General features: G+C 39.6%; 1 protein-coding gene across 1 annotated transcript in view; it reads left to right on the top strand.

The window, feature by feature from the left end:
• OPHN1 (oligophrenin 1) overlaps positions 1-21,202 on the top strand; it is a 308,448-nt gene that overhangs the window by 204,798 nt on the left and 82,448 nt on the right. The window contains exon 10 of the mRNA XM_074202349.1: positions 17,660-17,751. Within this exon, the coding sequence (XP_074058450.1) occupies positions 17,660-17,751 (92 nt within the window). The remainder of the gene's footprint in view (positions 1-17,659; positions 17,752-21,202) is intronic.

Below are 21,202 nucleotides of genomic sequence, written 5' to 3'. Positions count from 1 at the left end.
TCATAGTTCATTCCGTTGTAAAAGATTCCTCATCGGAAATTGGGGATGTTTAGATTGGAGAAGACTCAACAGTTCAGTAGTGGTATCCAGTGATGTGGGGTAGGGCCCATGCCTGGGGAGGCACAAACAGTATCTGAGTTAGGATTTGTACTATATAGAGGCAGCACAGGAATGCCCCCTTCAGGGAGGCAGATGTACTGACTGCCTCTTCTATGCTTCTTCTGACCCCATGTCGCTGGAGCTTTCATAGCTGGTTTTTCAGGGAAAAAAACAATTCCAAGGAGTAAAAATTCTCAAAATATTTACAATCAAAGGGAACTAAGATTACTTGTTTAATGGTAATCCAAGTACTTGGGGAGCCTATTAATTTCTGTCTTCTCACTCCAAAAGATATACACTCTTTCTCCAAAGTCTTAGTACTGTTTAAAGGGACTGAAGCTTAAACGCTCCAAACATAATTACATCTTCCACATCAAGGGGGTTAGGGGCGTGGTACTCCTGCAACCTATGCAACTGGGATTGTAGTCTCATGAACAAAAGTGAATTCCCCAAACCATAAAACAAAACAAAACAAATCCACTAAAATTTTTTGACCCTCCCTTCATAGCAGAGAAGTCTGAATTATTATGGTATTAAAAGATAAAATATGTTGTTACTATATAATAGTGTATATATATGTATATTATATAATAGTGTGTGTGTATATATATATATATATATATGTAATATTTCTAGGTTTCAAAACTTTTTCTGTGTTGTTTGCTAGGTTTTGCTTATCATCTGCAGCTTCCACAGAAGTATTCCAAAATTCCCATAAAATTCCTTATGGTGACCCACATTATATTGAAATTGTGATGGGGAAAGCCATGACTTCAATAGCATGCGTGCGTGTGTGCGCACACACACACACACACAAACACATATACACACAACCCCCCCCTCCTTCTCCACCTATCTAGTTTCTTTAAAGGGTTAATCTCTTTTCTTCCCCTTCTCCAAAGTCTAAATGACATCTAAGCAACATCAAGAACATGACAATAAAACAGTGCCTTTCTTTGGATTAGAAAAAAAATGGAACGATCTTTTCTGGTCATGTATGGCAGTTTGGTCCATTTGGAGTCTTCATGATCACATGGCCTATTTCCATGGGGAAGTGTTGACATGTAGCTCTCTTCTCTTTTGAACTCTCCCTTCTCTTGGGACCTCAAAAGAAGCCTGGGGCCTAAGGACTTTTACTTTGTCAAATTGCTTAGGGAAAAATCTTGCCAGACCTACTTGTCAGCATTGCTATTTGTGGTCTCATGAGGAAGTTTTTTGAGGTGGGAGGGTCAGAGGATTCAAGGGTCAAGGGAAGGAAATACAGTGCATAAACAGTGGAACCTGGAGGACTTGGGGTGAGGTTTAACCAGGTGAAGTTCTATTTCTTGGGCTCCTTTCACAGAATGTCTTCTGGTGGTGCTTGTCTATATGCAAATTGCAGGCATTGATTCTAGAGGGAAAAGAATTGAGAAACTGCCATTTGAAGTGAACCACAACATTTGTTACTCAATCTAGAATGTAGGTTTTGGAGAAGATGCTTGGAGGAAAGAAATGTATATGCCAAAGACACGGTGATATACGAGCCATGTATACCAGAAGCCACTGTGCCTTTGATAGGGTCTGGCATCAGTGTAGCACCCCTGTGACTGTCCCTGGTCATTTGCAAAGTGGTAAGAATTTTGATAGGTGTGAGTGGATAAGGAGAGGCACCTCCCTGCCAGGGCCATCCATTGCCTTGGAGTACCTGTATTTGTCATTGGCTATTGGAGGTGAGAATAAGTTGGAGGTTGCTGCCAGTGGCAGGGCTGAGGTTCATATCCAGACCCCAAGGACACCCACATCCTTTGTTTATTTCCTGTGCCTCAAGTCCCAAGATTGGTCAGAATGTCTTCAGAGCATCTGCCTTTTTTGCCTACCGAATCAGGCACAAAAGTAAGTGGGCACTCCTTTATTCAAAGCTGCAATGGGATATAAAACTCAAACTACAGTTATTCTTTCCACATTACAACTTCCCCCATCATTGCTTTAATATATCATGTAAGAAATTAAATGGGAATTTGGGGGAGTTTTGCGGAAGCAGACATGCAAAGGCCACCAAACGACAGAAGTTTAGCAACTCAGAAAGGCATGAAATATATGTATAATATTTTATATCAACATATTTTATCTTTTAATACCATAACAATTCAGACTTCCTCTCTAGTACAAAGGGAGGGCCAAAAAGTTTTATGTTGATTTTCCAGATTGCAGTGACACTGTGCCCCTAACCCCAACTATGCAGAAGGGATAATTGTATACTTTTCTTTGAATCTTGGGTTCAGGTCAGCCCTCTTTTTAGGCGGCTACTGATAGATTCAAGAGAGTGGCAGGGTGAAAGCTATTTAGTGATGTCTCACCATTATGCTTTGTTTCAGATGTTTGCCTGTGAATTCTTTGCTAAAGGAAATGCTATGTAAGCTGGCCAAGAATGGTTTTTTTGGCTCTAGTTGAGGGCTAACTCTATGAAACTAAAGGAAGATGATTCAGGCTCACTGAATTATAACAAATTCAGAAGAGAAGGTAATGGTTTCCCAATGGGTAGGGCCTCAGAGCACAGGTCTCATGGAATAGATTCACATACCAAGCACAGGTCTCATGGAATAGATTCACATACCCACAAATCCTATGCTATCCTCTAGAGCTGAGGTGCTAAATATGGCAGTCTATAGGCTGAATGATGGCCATAGTGGGATCTAAACCAGATAAAAATGTACTTAGGAGATATTTAATAAAAAAAATATTAAAACATATATAACATTACATTTTGAAAGTAAGTCAATTTGCTGCCCATAGGGAACTGCCAGGGCTTCATGGTCCTCTTTGACACCATTAGGCCTTAGTCTTCAAACTTTTTGGAATGCTTGCTCCCAACAGTTAATGAAATAATTTTGAGCAGCAAAGTACTGTATACTTATAAATCACACACACATATACATACAAATATACCAGTATATTATAAAAACACATTCAAAGTACATATCAAATAAGATGAGATAGATGAGATAAATACTTTTTAAGATAATTTAAAATTATATTTATTGTAGTTCAAGAAACCTATTCTCACTAAAGATTTTTTTTTTGTGAGAACAGTGGAATTGAATTTTATCTCTTCTTTTAGAAAGCCTTATTTTAAGTTTTTATGATGATATCAGTTAGGAGGTTTAGTTCTCTGTTCATCAGGGAAGAAACTGAGTTGTGGAAGGAGGGTCTGTTATTTCACCTCTACATCCCTACACTGGCCCCCCGCAACTGAGAATGGGAGGGCTCCTTCTTTTTCAGTGTGCTATTTATCTGTTTCCAAAGTTGTTTTTCTTAGAGTACCTTTCTATATAGTTACATTCTGGTTTTTTTACCCCAATTTCCCCATGGCCTTATTATCTTAAGACTGAACATCTGTCCATGGGGATTCTTGGCTTTCTCTTCAGAATTTGCTGGGGGTGGGGTGGCGTGGGGTGACTGTGGTCTATATATTTCCACAAGCATTTTTGTAGAAGTCCATTTGGATGGACTGGAACCCCAGGAGCCTGTCCTTCATTTCTGGTCTTCACAGCTGGGAGCTGGGCTGAACTTTTGCTTCTTCCTGTCTTTTTCTAAGGATTCTTTCCTTTGTTGGTACCATGATGAGATTGTCCAGAACAGTATCAGTGACTGAGAGTGAGTAGGAGGGGGAGGAGGAAGAGGAAAAGGAAGAGGAAGAGTTGGATTGAAGAGGGGGGAAAAAAGAAAAGGAAGAAGTGGAAAAGGAGGGAGAGCATTCTATGCATGGGGGGATAGTCATAAAATTCCCAGAGATCATGGGTTAGGCCCAGGTCCTGATCCAGGTTGTGGTCATGGATGCCACCTGGTGGTGAAATCAGCACTCAGAAAAAAACAAAACTCTTTTCACCTGCTAATTAAATACCATCCAATATAGGACCCCCCTTTTTGTGGTGGCAGAGAACTCTGCTTGTTCCACATTGTGGGCCAGTAAAGTTTGATAGTGTGCATTTCTTTTCTACATAAACCTTTTCATCATCATGGTTCTTAAAGTCCTATGCCTTTGAAGTACACTCAATTCAACCCTTTCTTTTCATGCTCAAAACATTCCCCTCTGTAGATTTCAGGAAAAGAAAACCAAGCCATTTTCAGATCCTCTTAGAGGAGGACCAGCTTAGTATCTTTCTCTTCTTCCCTTTTTGTTGAGTGACTGGTTGCAAAAATAATGGATGAGACAGCTGGTGGTGAGGAATAGTCCCTGGTGACAGAAAAGAGGAATTGGCATGCCCATTCTATTGGAGGCCCCAAGAACCAGGCGGGCAGCTCTCTTGGACACATCAATGTGTGCAATGGCAGTGAGTCATCCATTTTATTTTTAAGTTTTTTAAAAAAAACTTAATAATCATCAGCAAAAAACATCACAAAAAGGAAATGAAGTAAATTCATGCTTAGGACAATGAACTTCAAAGGCATTGATAGGTGCTTCAAAGGAATAGCTAACTATGAATGCTAATCAAATGTTCATAATAAATCCATTTTACTTACTCCTTTGTCCCCTTCTGATCTTTCTTCCCTTTGTATTTTTATTGGATTTTGTTACCGATATGTGTGTCTTTTTCTTTTCCCAATTGTATCCCTAGCTATTAGCATGGTATCTGCCACATGTCAGGCAGGTTAGGTGTCTAATAATATCAGCTGATTAACTCCATGTCTGTAGAGGAGGGAAAGGGGGGGGTCTGTGTGGTAAGGTAGATAGAGTACTGAACTCAGAGTCAGGAAAACATGGGTTCAAATCTTTCCTCTAATATTTATTAACTATATGACCATAGACAAGTCACTTATCCTAACCTCTCAGTGTCATAGGCACTGTCCTAGGATCTATTTTTAAAATTATATATTTATATAATTTTTTATCTTTATGTAAATATATTTATATATTTTATATATTTATGTTATATAATTATAATTTTCTGATTACATACAAGGGTAGTTTTTTTGGCAAGGTTTTCAGTTTACAATTTTTCCCCCTCCCTCCCTTCCTTCCCATCTCCCCCCAACAGAAGGCAATCTGATATAAGCTTTATCTTTGCATCCATGATAAGCATAGACTAAAATTGAATGTGTTGTGAGAGAAGAATCAGATCCAAAAGAAAGAAAACATTAGAAATAGCAAAATTACATAATACATAAGACAACTTTTAAAAATTGAAGATAATAGGGGCACCCAGGTGGCACAGTGGAAAAAGCACCGATCCTGGAGTCATGGGGGACCTGAGTTCAAATTCGGCCTCAGGCACTTAATAATCAGCTAGCTATCTGATATTCAGCAAATCACTTAACTCCATTGCCTTGCAAAAAAACAAAAAGATAAAACATTGAAGCTAATAATCTTTGGACTTCATTTAAATTCCACATTTCTTTCTCTGGATCAGATGGTATTCTCCATCACAGATCCCCTAAAATTGTACCTGATTATTGCACTGATGGGGTGAGTAGATCCATCAAGGTTGATCATCAACCCCATGTTGTTGTTAGGGTGTGCAGTGTTTTTCAGGTTCTCATCTCACTCAGCATCAGTTCATTCAAGTCTTTCCAGGCTTTTCTGAAATTCCGTCTCTCCTGATTTCTTATAGAACAAAAGTGTTCCATCATATACAGATACCACAATTTGTTCAGCCATTCCTCAATTGATGGTCATCCCCCTTGATTTCTAATTCTTTACTACTACAAGCAGCTGCTTATGAATATTTTTGTACAAGTGATGTTTTTAACCTTTTACATCATCTCTTCAGTATAGAACCAGTAGTGGTATTGCTGGATCAAAGAATATGCACATTTTTGTTGCCCTTTGGACATAATTCCAAATTGCTCTCCAGAAATGTTGGATTATTTCATAGCTCCACCAACAATGCATGAATGTCCCAGATTTCCCATATCCCTTCCAAGATTGATCACTATCCAATCTTCAAGGTGTGAAGTGGTACCTCAGAGATGCTTTAGTATGCATTTCTTTAATCAATAATGATTTAGAGCAATTTTTCATATGACAGGAGATAGCTTTGATTTCCTTGTCCAAGAATTGCCTTTGCATATCCTTTGACAATTTGCTAATTGAGAAATGACTTGTTTTATATAAATTTGATTCAGTTCTCTATATATTTTAGAAGTGAGTCCTTTGACAGAAACACTGCTGATAAAATTGTTTCCCAATTTACTACATTCCTTTTGATCTTGTTTGTGTAAAACCTTTTAATTTAATGTAATCAAAATTATCCAGTTTATTTTTTGTAATGTTCTTTATCTCTTCTTTGGTCATAAACTGCTCCCCTTTCCATAGAACTGACAGGTAAACTATTTCTTGTTCTTCTAATTTGCTTATAATATTGACTTTTATGTCTAAATCTTGCACCCATTTTGACCATACCTTGGAATAGGGTGTGAGATATTGGTCAAATCTGTCCTAGGCTGTATTTACTAGGTTGTAGGTGATCTTTGATCTGAATTTTCATCCTGGGAATTGTCTACTCACCTTTAGTCATTGTGTATGTTGTTTGGATGCTGATGTTTCCTTTTTCTTTTTTTAAAGATTTTATTTAATTTGAGTTTTTCAATCCCCCCCCCATCTGACTTCCTTCCCCCCACCCTCCCACAGAATGCAATTTGTCAGTCTTTAAATTGTTTCCATGGTACACATTGATCCAAATTGAATGTGATGAAAGAGAAATCATATCGTTAAGGAAGAAACATCAAGTATAAGAGATAACAAGATCAGACAATAAGATATCAGTTTTTTTTCTAAATTAAAGGTAATTGTTCTTGGTCTTTGTTCAAACTCCACAGTTCTTTCTCTGGATACAGATGGTATTCCCCATTGCAGACAGCCCCAAATTGTCCCTGATTGTTGCACTGATGGAATGAGGGAGTCCTTCAAGGTTGAACATCACCCCCATGTTGCTGTTAGGGTGTGCAGTGTTTTCCTGGTTCTGTTCATCTCACTCAGCATCAGTTCATGCAAATCCCTCCAGGCTTCCCTGAATTCCCATTGCTTCTGGCTTCTAATAGAACAATAGTGTTCCATGACATACATATACCACGCTTTGCTAAGCCATTCCCCAATTGAAGGACATTTACTTGATTTCCAATTCTTTGCCACCACAAACAGGGCTGCTATAAATATTTTTGTACAAGTGATGTTTTTACCCTTTTTCATCATTTCAGGGTATAGGCCCAGTAGTGGTATTGCTGGATCAAAGGGTATGCACATTTTTGTTGCCCTTTGGGTGTGGTTCCAAATTTCTCTCCAGAAAGGTTGGATGAGTTCACAGCTCCACCAACAATGCAATAGTGTCCCAGATTTCCCACACCCCTTCCAACAATGATCATTATCCTTTCTGGTCATATTGGCCAGTCGGAGAGGAGTGAGGTAGTACCTGAGAGAAGCTTTAATTTGCATTTCTCTAATCAGTAATGATTTAGAGCAATTTTTCATATGACTATGGATTGCTTTGATCTCCTCATCTGTAAATTGCCTTTGCATATCCTTTGACCATTTGTCAATTGGGGAATGGCTTTTTGTTTTAAAAATATGACTCAGTTCTCTGTATATTTTAGAAATGAGTCCTTTGTCAGAAACATTAGTTGTAAAGATTGTTTCCCAGTTTACTACATTTCTTTTGTTCTTGGTTACAGTGGTTTTGTCTATGTAAAAGCTTTTTAATTTAATGTAATCAAAATCATCTAGTTTGTTTTTAGTGATGTTCTTCATCTCTTCCTTAGTCATAAACTGCTTCCCTTTCCATAGATCTGACAGGTAAACTAGTCCTTGACCTTCTAATTTGCTTATAGTATTTTTTTTATGTCTAAATCCTGTATCCATTAGGATCTTATCTTGGTATAGAGTGTGAGGTGTTAGTCTATTCTAAGTTTCTTCCATACCAACTTCCAATTTTCCCAGCAGGTTTTATCGAAGAGAGAGTTTTTATTCCAATAACTGAACTCTTTGGGTTTATCAAACAGCAGATTACTATAATCATCTCCTGTTTTTATACCTAGTCTATTCCACTGGTCCACCACTCTATTTCTTAGCCAATAACAGACAGTTTTGATGACTGATGCTTTATAATATAAGTTTAGATCAGGTAGGGCTAAGCTACCTTCTTTTGCACTTTTTTTCATTAAATCCCTGAAAATTCTTGACTTTTTCTTTCTCCATATGAATTGACTTACAACTTTTTCGAACTCATTAAAGTAATTTTTTGGAATTTTGATCAGTAGGGGACTAAACAGGTAGTTTAGTCTTGGTAGAATTGTCATTTTTTATTATATTAGCTCGACCTATCCATAAGCAGTTGATGTTTGCCCAGTTATTTAAATCTGATTTAATTTGGGTGAGAAGTGTTTTATAATTGTTTTCAAAAAGTTTCTGGCAAATAGACTTCCAGGCATTTTATATTGTCTGAGGTTACTTTGAATAGGATTTCTCTTTCTAGCCCTTCCTGCTGCATCTTGCTAGTCATATATAGAAAAGTTGAGGATTTATGAGAGTTTATTTATATCCTACAACTTTGCTAAAATTGCTAATAGTTTCCAGTAGTTTTTTGGATGATTTCTTGGGATTCTCTAGGTAGACCATCATGTCATCTGCAACGAATGAGAGTTTTGTCTCTTTCTTCCCAATTCTAATTCCTTCAATTTCTTTTTCTTCTCTAATTGCTGAAGCTAACATTTCTAATACGATATGGAATAGTAGTGGTGATCATGGGCATCCTTGTTTCACCCCTGATCTTACTGGGAATGCCTCTAGCCTATCCCCATCACATATAATGCTTGTTGATGGTTTCAGATAGATACTGCTAATTATTCTAAGGAAAAGTCCATTTATTCCTACACTCTCTCGTGTTTTTAGTAGGAATGAGTGCTATATTTTTCAGGATACTGATATTTCCATGCAACTCAGTTGAGAAACTCATCTCAGGATGAAGCCTCCAACCCTGATTGTGGGACCAGCTGGGGAGGAACTCACTTGGGAATTCTGGGAAAGGAAGCATACACGGTAATGGCTTTTGGTTCATTCTAAATTGTAGCTCTCTGGGCCAAAGCTCCAGTTGCCCTCTCCTAGTTGTGATGCTGCTTGGGCTTTCTCCCTCACGTAGAAGCCCAGTGACCTCTTGCCAGACACAGGCTCAGGAACAGGTTGAACTAGGGTCTCTTCCAACTCTATGATGTCTTAGCTTTTTGGTCTATCCTTAGATAATTTGGAGTGTTAGCATCCCTGACACTCTCCTTCTAGGACACTGCCACTCTTCTGTATGCTTCCTGTATGAACTGCCCTTGAGCCTATCTTACGCACATTAAAAAAATCTCTTGCATTGGAATTCCTTGTTTATCCACATTGGCCTTCCTCCTATTTGTCATTTATGGGTCCATTAGATATTTAGCTACTGTTTGCCCAGGGACTTAGCACTCATCAAACACATTTTTGGACCACATCTGTGATTTCACCCATGTCAAGGACTCCTGGTAGGGAGATTTTATCTACTAATAAAAAGTCTTACTTTCTCTGCAATTTATTGTATTAGAGTTGCCTGAGTCATTGAGAGAAGAAAACAATTTGCCCAGGGTCATATAGTTGGTATTTGGCCAAGGTGGGACTTGAATCCAGATCTGAATTCAAGACTGGCTCTATCTTACTGGACATATAGTCAAATGAATTTCAGATTTTCTTTTCTAAAAATTATACTTTCCTGAATATTTTCAAGCAGTTCTCATAGTTAAATAGTGGTGGGAGTGAAACCAAGTTATCCAGTTGGTCCAAAGCTCCTTGACTTTATTACTGGACCATTTGTTAGCATACTTGTATTTAAAATTGCATTTTGTGCCCTTCTTTCAAGATTCCTTCCTTCCCCTCTCTTTTCCACATAGTCTTTGCACTGTTTCATCACTCATTTGAGGGAGGCATTCCCATTGATGAGGGAATGAAGCTCCATTCGTGTTTTTTTGGGAGCAATGTGAAACCATAGAAAGTGCTATTGGAAGCAAGAGAGGAGTCCAAGCTGGATAAGGAAGAATCAGAGCTTGTGAAGGTGATTTTTGAGATAGAGGAAGAGAAATTTGGAGCTAGGAAATTTGAGAAAATTTGAGGCAAAGCTCTCAATCCAAATTATACTTCTGACTTCCAGGTGAAAGGTCATAGAGGAAAGAAGCAGGAAAGAAGAGAAGGGAGATGATCAAGGAGAAGGAAATGGAGCAGGTGACCTGGGCTTGTGATGAAGGTCAGAGATTGAATTTGGGAAGGAGAGCTTGAGGAAAAATTTATAAGGAACTGAAGATAAAGGACTCAGTCTGTAGGGAGCAAAGGATAGAGACAGCATAGAATTAGGAAAAGGACAAGCTAAAGAAAGATAAACCAAGATAACAAACAGATCAGATGAGTTAAGAAAAATGGATAAAGCAAATGAGAGGGTAGTGAGGAAAGTTGGGAAGGACTATGAGGACATCAGCTCAGTGAGTGAAAGGAGATAAAAGTTGAGTGTGGGTCTATAGGTCTTAAAACTCAAGTATCTCCCTTAGTGTGGAGAGCAGGAAAATTCAGCCATCACCTGTCATAAGTATATGCTATTTATCTCCCTGCCACAGCCAGAAAAATTCTATCTCTTTTTTAATATGGGACCTGCCCTCCTTCCTTGAGGAGAAGGTGAAGGATTCAAGGACTGACTCTCCACACCCTGGATTATCAGGGACAATGAGGTGTTTCTTTTTTAAAAAAATTGGAGAAAGGCTTCAATGTGGAGAGGGAAAAAAAAGAATAAAAGTATCCGAAGAGGGGAAAATTTGAAGTCTATCACCCAGAGGAAGATGGGAAGAAAGATGACCACACAAACTAAAAAAAAGTTCTCAGGAAGCAAGTGCCTATTTTCCAAGAAATGAAAACCAATCTGTCCACAGTTATCACCAAGTGAGCCATCATCCAGCAAGGATCTGAGAAAGAAACAGGAAATGGTGGTAGATGGTTCCTTCCTTTTTTTGGCCTAATGAGAACAAGATAGAGATCCATTGTCTTCCCAGGGCACGATTCAAGACAAGAGTGAAACTCCCAAGATTTGACATAATGATGGCTTCTGCCTACTTATGAGTAATTCATTCAAGCACAAGCAATACTGACAGGAGGAAGCTTATTGGAAACTTTGCCAAAGTACATCTCCAGCACAAAACCAAAGAGGCACAAGTGCTGTTTTCAGCAAAGGGTGAAGAAGGTAAAAACTGATTTGAGAAGCAAATACCTGGTGTATGAAAATGGGATTGAGATTTCTGGATCATGGCTTAAAATATAGGAATGATAGTCTCCTTATTGAAGTTGGCATTTGCCTAGTAAAAGAACCAAACCTGGTTAGACTGTCTGTGCCTGATGTCTTATAAATGTCATGGAAAGGATGCTGAACTAAAAAGAATGGGGAAGGAAGGAAACTGCTTATGATATATCCACACCAAATTATATTCCATTATGAGTAGCTGCAGTGATGGAAGCAGAATTTTTTATAGAACAAACCAGTTCACAGGACACAGAATCCAAGAAGGGAGGCCATTAGTAAAATTCATGGCTTCAAATTTGTTGTTGTCCAGTCGGTCAGTCATATCTGACTCTTAGGGATCCCATGGACCATAAGACAAAAGACCCTTCTGTCCTCCACTATCTCCCAATGTCCACCCAAGCTCATGTTTGTTGCTTGCATGACACTATCTATCTCTGCCGTCCCCTTTTCCTTTTACCTTCAGTCTTTTCCCAACATCAGTCTTTTCCAGTGAGTACTGCCTTATTATATGGTCAGAGTATTTAAGCTTCAGCTCCAGCATTTGACCTTCCAGTAAATCATCTAAATAAATTTCTTTAAGTATTGCCTGATTTGATCTCCTTGCTGTCCAAGGGACTCTCAAAAGTCTCCAGTACCAAGATTCAAAAGTGTCAACTATGTAGTGCTCAGCTTTCCTTATAGTTCAATTTTCACATAGCCATACATGGAAAAAACCATTTCTTTGACTACACAAACCCTCTTTGGCAAGGTGATGCCTCTATTTTTTTAGCTGTCCAGATTTGTCACAGCTTTTCTTCCGAGAAGTGTCTTTTAATTTCATGGCTACAATCACTGCCTGCAGGGATCTTTGAACCCAAGAATATAAAAAATCAGCTTCCCTTTCTTCTCCATTATTTGCCAGGAAGTGATGGGACCAATGGCCAAGATCTTTATTTTTTTTTGCAAGGCAAATGGGGTTAAGTGGCTTGCCCAAGGCCACACAGCTAGGTAATTATTAAGTGTCTGAGGCCGTATTTGAGCTCAGGTACTCCTGACTCCAGGGCCAGTGCTCTATCCACTGAGCCACCTAGCTGCCCCAAAATCTTTATTTTCTTGATGTTAAGCTTCAAGCTAGCTTTTACACTTTTCTCTTTCATCCTCCTCAGAAGGTTTCTTAATTACTCTTGACTTTCTGCTATGAGAAAGGTATCTTCTGCACATCTGAAATTGTTGATATTTCTCCTGGCAACCTTGAATCATCTATCCTAGCATTAGTTTCCACAGACTCCATTCTTTTTTTAAGAGAAGAATTTTCTTATTTACCTTTTGAAACTCCTTTTCCAATTGGTCATTTCTGCTTTTAAAGAGCTTTCCATTTGACCAATTGAGGTTTTGAGAGAGTTATTTTCATTTTCTATTTGTCCAATTGTTTTTTTTCCAATGATATGTTTTCTTGTTGCAAGGTGTTAATCTTCTCTTGGGTTTCTTTTCCCAAATTCTCCAATTGATTTTTAAACTCCTTCCTTATTTCTTCAAGGCAGTCTTTTTGTGCTGGAGACCAGATCATATTCTCCTCAGAGGTTCTAGGTCTCTCTGAGTTAGGGTCTTTTCCTTCCAAGAATTTTTCTATGGATCCACCTTTCCGCTGATTCTCAGAGGTTTGCTATTGGGATGCCTAGAGGCTTTACTTACTGAGTGCAATATCTCCAACTGGCCAGTAGGAGGTGCTGGATGCTTTCTTTGGAGTGTCTGTGACCTTGATTGAGGCCCTCTCCCTTAGCCTGGAGGGAGTGATTGAAGCTGTTTAATCCTTTTGCCTTCAATCAATGGTGGGCTTTACCCTGGGGTGAGGTCAGCCTTCTCCCTATTGTCAGCTGCTGGTTCTGCTGCTCACACACCTGGGCCTGGGGCAGAAGGAGTCTGTAATTGTGTTTGTTCTGGGAAGAGGCCTCAGCAGCAGTGGAGGCATGGACTCAGAGTTCCTCAGACCTGAGGAGCCCAGAGATGGTGTCTGCAGCTCTCCTGCACCAGAACTCTCCCCCCAACCCTGTTGGCAAGCTCCAGAGGGTCAGCACCAACACTAATGCCTCTGCTCCCTAGTAGACCCAAGCCCCCATGGTCTAGCCCCTCTGCTGATCAAGCAGGCCCAGCACTCGGGCCCTCAGGCATCCAGGGCTCCAATCCAGCCCCTAATCAGGTTGCTCCACAGCTGATCCATCCTCTGCTACCGGACTCACCCAGGAGACAAATCCTGAGGTAGATGTTCTTTCTGCTGGCTTTTCTTTCTGGGTTTTGTGGGTTGGATTTCTGTTAAGAGGTTTGTTTCATATCATAGATGGGGAAAGATCAGGAGACTTTAGAACTGTGCCTGTCTTCTGTCTGCCATCTTGGCCAGAAGTCCATCTTTTAGGATTTTAAATAGTTCATCTGGATTTCTGTCACTTCCATAGTCTTATTATTAGCAATGCTTCCCAAGGTCCACTTAATTTCATTCTCTAGGATATTTGGCTCTAGATCGGTTACCACACCATCATGGATATTGGTGATAATAAGATCTTGCTAATATAATTCTTTTTTTTTTAATTTTAGAAAGGTTTTATTTATTTTCACTTTTATAATTTTTGCCCCAATCTTGCTTCCCTCCCCCCATGCCCCACAGAAGGCATTCTCTTAGTCTTTACATCATTCCCATAGTATGCATTGATGTAAGTAGAATGTGATGAGAGAGAAATCATATCCTTAAGGAAGAAACATATAGTATGAGATATAGCAGAATTACATAATAACATAACATTTTTAAAAAATTAAATTAAAGGTATATAGAAAATCTTTGGTCTTTGTTCAAACTCCACAAATCTCTCTCAGGATGAAGATAGCATTGTCCATTGCAGATATCCCAAAGTTGTGCCTGATTGTTGCCCTGTTGGTATGAGCAAGTCCATTAAAGTTGATTATCACTCCCATGTTGCTGTTAGGGTGTACAATGTTCTTCTGGTTTTGCTCATCTCACTCAGTATCAGTTCACACAAATCCTTCCAGGTTTCACTGAATTCCCATCCCTCCTGGTTTCTTTTTTTTAATTTTTAATTTTCATTAATTTTAGATTTATTTTTATTAAAGATATTATTTGAGTTTTACAATTTCCCCCAAATCTTACTCCCCCCCCCCCCCCCCCGCACAGAAAGCAATCTGTCAGTCTTTATTTTGTTTCCATGTTGTACCTTGATCCAAATTAGGTGTGATAAGAGAGAGATCATATCCTTAAAGAAGAGACCAGAAGTCTAAGAGGTAACAAGGTAACAAGATCAGACAATAAGATATCTGTTGTTTTCTAAATTAAAGGGAATAGTGCAAACTCCACAGCACCTTATCTGGATACAGATGGCACTCTCCTTTGCAGACAGCCTGATTGTTGCACTGATGGAATGAGCAAGTCCTTCAAGGTTGAACATCACTCCCATGTTGCTGTTAGGGTATACAGTGGTTTTCTGGTTCTGCTCATCTCATTCAGTATCAGTTCATGCAAATCTTTCCAGACTTCCTGAATTCCCATCCCTCCTGGTTTCTAATAGAACAATGGTGTTCCATGACATACCTATACCACGGTTTGCTAAGCTATTTCTCAATTGAAGGACATTTACTTTGATTTCCAATTCTTTGCCATCATAAACAGGGCTGCTATGAATATTTTTGTACAAATGATGTTTTTACGCTTTTTCATCATCTCTTCAGGGTATAGACCCAGTAGTGGTATTGCTGGATCAAAGGGTATGCACATTTCTATTGCCCTTTGGGCATAGTTCCAAATTGCTCTCCAGAAAGGTTGGATGAACTCACAGTTCCACCAACAATGCATTAGTGTCCCAGATTTCTCACATCCCTTCCAACATTTATCATTGTCCTCTCTGGTCTGAGAGGTGTGAGGTGGTACCTCAGAGCTGCTTTAATTTGCATTTCTCGAATGACTAGTGATTTAGAGTAATTTTTTTTAGGTTTTTTTTCTTTTTTGCAAGGCAAATGGAGTTAAGTGGCTTGCCCAAGGCCACACAGCTAGGTCATTATTAAGTGTCTGAGACCGGATCTGAACCCAGACACTCTTGATTTCAGGGCCAGTGCTTTATCCACTGCGCAGATTTACAGTAATTTTTCATATGACTATGGATCACTTTGATTTCCTCATCTGTAAATTGCATTTGCCGTATCCTTTGAGCATTTGTCAATTGGGGAATGGCTTGGTTGTTTTTTTTTTTTATAAATTTGACTCTGTTCTCTGTGTATTTTAGAAATGAGTCCTTTGTTAGAAATACTAGTTCTAAAAATTGTTTCCCAGTTTACTACATTTCTTTTCATCTTGGTTACAGTGGTTTTGTTTGTGCCAAAGATTTTTAATTTAATGTAATCCAAATCATCTGGTTGGTTTTTAGTGATGTTCTCCATCTCTTTCTTGGTCATAAACTGCTTTCCTTGCCACAGATCTGACAGGTAAACTATTCCTTGATCTCCTAGTTTGCTTATAATATTGTATTTTATGTCTAAATCCTGCACCCATTTTGTTCTTATCTTGGTGTAGGGTGTGAGATGTTGGTCTAATCCAAGTTTCTGCCACACTAATGTCCAATTTTCCCGACAGTTTTTATCTGAGAAAGTTTTTATCCCAGAAGCTGAATTCTTTGGGTTTATCAAACAGCAGATTACTATAATCATTTCCTGCTGTCTCTTTTGTACCTAGTCTTTCAAATTACTAGTCTTGCATGGCTTTCTCTTGAGAGTCTGCAGGTCAACAATTCCAGCACTTAATAACCAGGGGACCTTAGTCTAGTCACAAAATCCTTCTGAAACAATGTCTTCTATTACCTACCTTTCAAGGATTGTGTGGTGAGATGGGATCAGGGATGAAAAGTGATGGATAAATAGAGAAGGAAGTATTAACTGTCTACTATTGTCAAATACCTGGATACAAGGAGAAAAATGGGATAACCTTTCCCCTCAAGGCTCATACAACACATGTAGAAGATTTGAGCCACAAACCAGATGAAAATTTGCAAGGCTATGCAATACAACCACAAAGGTGATATTCAGGCCTCTCTTGCCTGGCATTTCTACTAACAAAATCAATTTTTTTAAGGATGATCCATTTGACTATGTCAAGGCCTTTGGGGACCAGAAATTCTTTTAATGGCTTTTTAGTAGTTAGACCCACTAAGAAGGGAGGGGCAGTAGCACCAGCAGAGATGGGTTTTAGATCTCATCCTCATAGGCATTCCTTCCCAGGATGATGGCTGTGGGCATCTGAGTTAGTAGTGAGCCTGATGACTGTGTGTGTGTGCATGTGTGTATGTATGTGTGTGTGTGTGTGTGTTTGTGTGTATGTAAATTATACCATTCCCAGGGCTTTTTGATTTACTTGCTCATAAATGTCAGTTTGTCAACATTCAACATTGATGGTGGCAATAGTGGTGGACCCCTTCTCCACAGTGATTTGTCTCCTCAGGAGTCTATGAATGTGAACCTTTAGCAGTACGTGAATGAGGAAGACCTGAGTCCAAATCATACCTTAGGCTTTTATTAGTTGCGTGATCGTGACCAAGTCATTTAAGCTCCATTTTTCAGTTCCTTTATCTGTAAAATGGGTATGATGACAATAGTGCACCTACCTCCCAGAATCACTATGAGGAAAAAGGAGATAATATTTATAATTTATAAACAACATTTGTGAGCACTTTGCAATAAAAAAAGCTCAGTGTGGGTGCTAGCTAATATACTATTTATTATTATTATATTATAATTATTATTATTTAAACAAATCTTCACTGTGTATTTTTTGGCAGCAAGGCCTATATTAGATGTTAGGGATGATCTTAGCTCTTTCCCTCAAACAATTTTTAGGGGAAATTAGGCAAGTATGGAGAGAAGTGTTAAATGGGGATTCTGGGGGGTAGGGAAGGACAGAGGTATGGAGAGCCTCCATGGTATAGTAGGAAGAGCCTTGGTATTGGAATTTGTGGGCCCGAGTTCATTTCTTAGATTGATTACTCACTACCTTTCTGATCTTGGACACATTCCTTGTCTTTCCTGGATCTCAGTTTCCTCCTTTGTCAATTCCTGTTGTCTGATGGTGAGATCCCATGATGCAAAGGACCAACTACCACCTGCCCTCTGGGGATCCCCTGTCTAGAGGCATAGGATTGATGCTGAGGGGACAGCTTACTCTTCATGCCTTTACACACTTCCTCCAGGTGACTGCCACAGTTGTGGGAGGCATCAGTGTCATCCTTTTATATTTTCCCAAATGACTGTTAATCTTTCCTACTCACCAGGGACCTGTGGACTTAACCTTGAATTACTGTGTTAGAAGGAAGACAGAATCCATCGATAAGAGATTCTGCTTTGACATTGAAACTCATGAAAGGTAAGCAGGCCAGTGGGCTGGGGCTGTTTTCTAACTGTGACTGCCATAGTATTTTGCCATGAGCTTTCCAAAGTACTAATTTTACAGATTTCAGAGTCTACCCCAAGACCTTATCATACTTTCTCAGGTTTGACTCTTAGTAGGAATCCCTCTCAGACCACTTCCTACCTCTGGTACTTCCCAGAAATCCTTCAGTCTGCCACATCCTCAGCCCTCCATGTCTGGTGGCAAGTTTCCAGTACTATTTTTAGCAGCTGTTACTTCAACACCTCAGCAATCTGTTATTCTAGCAGGACAGCTAATCATTCTGCTGACCCTCAGTGATTTAATAGAAGTTATATGAATGTTGTCATGACTATAGTCATGACCCCAGAGCCAATATGGGGATAAGCCTTTCTCAAAAGCATGTCACTCGATCCATCCTTGTAGCCTCTCTGGCTTAGCAGGACCTACCAGGTCTTTGCTCTTCTGGATTTGCTTTTGAGAAACCAGTTATTTCCATACTGTGGTAGGGTATCAGAGGACATTCATGGAGATTCAGGTCCTTGATGTGGTTAAATTCACTGACCATTACATGGACATGGTTTCTAATCTCTATATAGGCCAGAAGAAAGGAGAAATTAATCAATATTACTCTGTCTTTTCTTATGATCCTGAACAATTCACTCCTGTTGGGGCTCCTAGATATAGGAATGGAAGGAACCCTAGAGGTCAGCGTGTCAAATCTCTTCATTTTAAAGTTGAGGAAACTGAAACAGACAGAGGTGAAGTCATTTGCCGAGGCTCACACAGCTAATAAGTGTTGGGAGTAGGATTTAAACCCAAATATGACCTAGATGATCACTAAAGTCCTCATTCAACTCTAAAATTCCATGTTCCCAGGACCCTTCCTATTCTGATATTTTATATTCTTTCATCCTTTCCAAACCAGACTTTCTACAACCACTATTCTCTAATCTCTTTTAGCTCCAACCTTCTATTAGGCTATAGCTATAATGACAGGCATTTAATTCAAGTTTATTATTAGTATGTATTAACAGGGGAGTAGAGTGTACTTTATTGTACTGTTATCTCAGGATCAGAGTATTTAGAGCCTAGAGGACTCTTAACACCCTCATGTCATAGATGAGGAAGCAGCTCAGAGAGGTTGCCCATAGTAGTGAGTGAATGGCAGAGGTGATATTTGAACTCAGGCCTTCCAACTCCAAATCTGTTAGTTCTGCTACAGCTAGGTAGTGCCACAGCAGATAGAATGCTAGTCTGAAATCAGGAAGACCTGAGTTCAAATGTGACCTCGGACCTTTGCTAACTGTGTGACTCTAGGCAAGTTACTTCACCTTGTTTGCCTCAGTTTCCTCATCTGTAAAATGAGCCAGAGAAGGAAATGGAAAACTACTCCAGAATCTCTGCTGGAAAAAAAAAGCAACCAAAAAAATCCCAATGGGGCAACAGTCAGAGGCAATTGTAACTACTGAACAACAGCATCAACCTCCTACTATCTCTGCTAAGAGCTAGAATGAATTGGAAGAGGCTAATTCTCATGATATGTGATCAAAATAAATGGCAAATTTGGCTCCTACATTTAGAACTAAAAGGCAACCATGTGGTTTAATGGTTAGAGCTCTGTGCCTGGGATGAGGAAAACTTGAGTTTCAATCTGACTTCAAATACTTCTTAGCTTGTGCCCTGGACAAGTCACTCAATCTTCATTTGTAAAGTGAGTATAATAGCAGCACCTATCTCACCAGGTTGTTGTGAGGAGCAGATGAAATAATATCTGTCAAGGTCCTTGTGCTCCTTCAAGTGTCGTATAAATGCTAGCTATTATTATTAATTATTACTTTAACGTAATCCTCTCATTTTGCAAAAGAAGAAACTGAGGCTCCTAATAACTTGGCTAAGATCCAGCTTTGGATCATAGGGGGAAATGGAGGACATTGGAGAAGAAGGGACTGGTTCAAGGTCACACATAGTCTCCTAAATCTAAGATGGAAGGCATCTCAGAAACCACTGAATCCAATCTCCTCATATTACAGAGTAGAAAGCGGAGGCCCCACGGAAGGGTAGTGTCACACATGTGTCACATGGAGTCACACATGTGATCCTACTTCTAGAGCTGAAAGACACCCTAGAGACCATCCAGTCCAGTGCCCTCATTTGACAGATGAGGAAATTAAGACTAAGGAAGGTGAAGTGTCATAACCCAGCTTACCCAATTAACAGGTGGCAGAACTGGAATGCAAACCCTGGGCTTGTGACTTCCCATTCAGCTCCCTTTCCCCTGTGGCAAGCTGATCTTTGGGATTGCGATAGGAGCCTGGGGAAGCTTTGCTCTGGCATTAGATGTTCTCTCCAAGCTCTGATGTGGGAATGAGTAAGTAGCTGCTCTAGTTCTCCATTGATAAAGGCGTCTGTCCCTACAGCCCTACTGAATGGTCTGGTTTGGACTCATATTTGACCTTGTTTAAAAGGGTATGATGCTCAGTCACTGAAGCAGATGATGACAGTCTTCTCTCTGATCCTTTGTGAATGTCCTCCTCCGTAGTCTTCCCACGGTGGCACACAGATGAAAGAAGGCTGTTGGAGTCTATACTATTGGGACACATCCAAAGACTGGCCTGGTCATGTTAAGCCGGCCTCATTGTAAGATGGATAACCAACATGGAAGGATTTTTTTTCTGGCCGTAGCCATCCATGACGGCGCAGGAGAAATGATGGAGGGAGGGATAAGATCACAGATTCTTATAAGTCTGATTGACAGAGTCAGGATCCAGGAACATCTTGACAGACTAGATTAGGGCTTGCAGGCCATAGAACAACAGTCAATGTATTGGTTTTGACCCATGGGCTGTAGTTTTCCAACCCCTGGGCTCAGGCATTGGACTGAATCACATAAGATGAAACAGAAGAGGTATAAATAAAAAGAATTAGACTTGGGTTCATAAAGTCAGATCACAGAATTACTGCAAATGAATTCCAGGGCTGTTGCCTGAATAAACCAGGCTGAGCAGGAAAAACTCCTTGGACTGGTGGTACTTATCACTATGGAGCCTCATAGGTCATGTGCTGGGTCTGGGGCTGTGTTCTTAGCTTCACAGCCAGAATTGATTTTCTGGGTGAAACCCAGCATAGTGGTTGGTTTTTAGTTTTAGGTTTAGTTTTTTTCTGGATTATGATAGCTAGTGACCAACAAATCAGAGCTGGACTGGTCTGCTCTGTGGTCTTTGGAGCATAGCTAGGATTTCTTTGATGTGGGGAAATTTCTCTGTCAGAGTTTTTTTTTTTAACCTGGTGTCCACAGACCCCTAAGGAGTCCATGGCTAGATTTCAGGGGATCTCTGGACTTGGATGGGAAAAAAATATTATATCTTGGTTTTAATATCATTGGCTGCCTTGATAATCCCAGGTGTTATATTTCTTACACTTAAACATGCTTCTAAGAAGGGGGCTG

Source organism: Macrotis lagotis, chromosome X (assembly GCF_037893015.1).
Source record: "Macrotis lagotis isolate mMagLag1 chromosome X, bilby.v1.9.chrom.fasta, whole genome shotgun sequence".
Lineage (NCBI taxonomy): Eukaryota > Metazoa > Chordata > Mammalia > Peramelemorphia > Peramelidae > Macrotis > Macrotis lagotis.
This window is presented reverse-complemented; position numbering and strand designations above follow the sequence as displayed.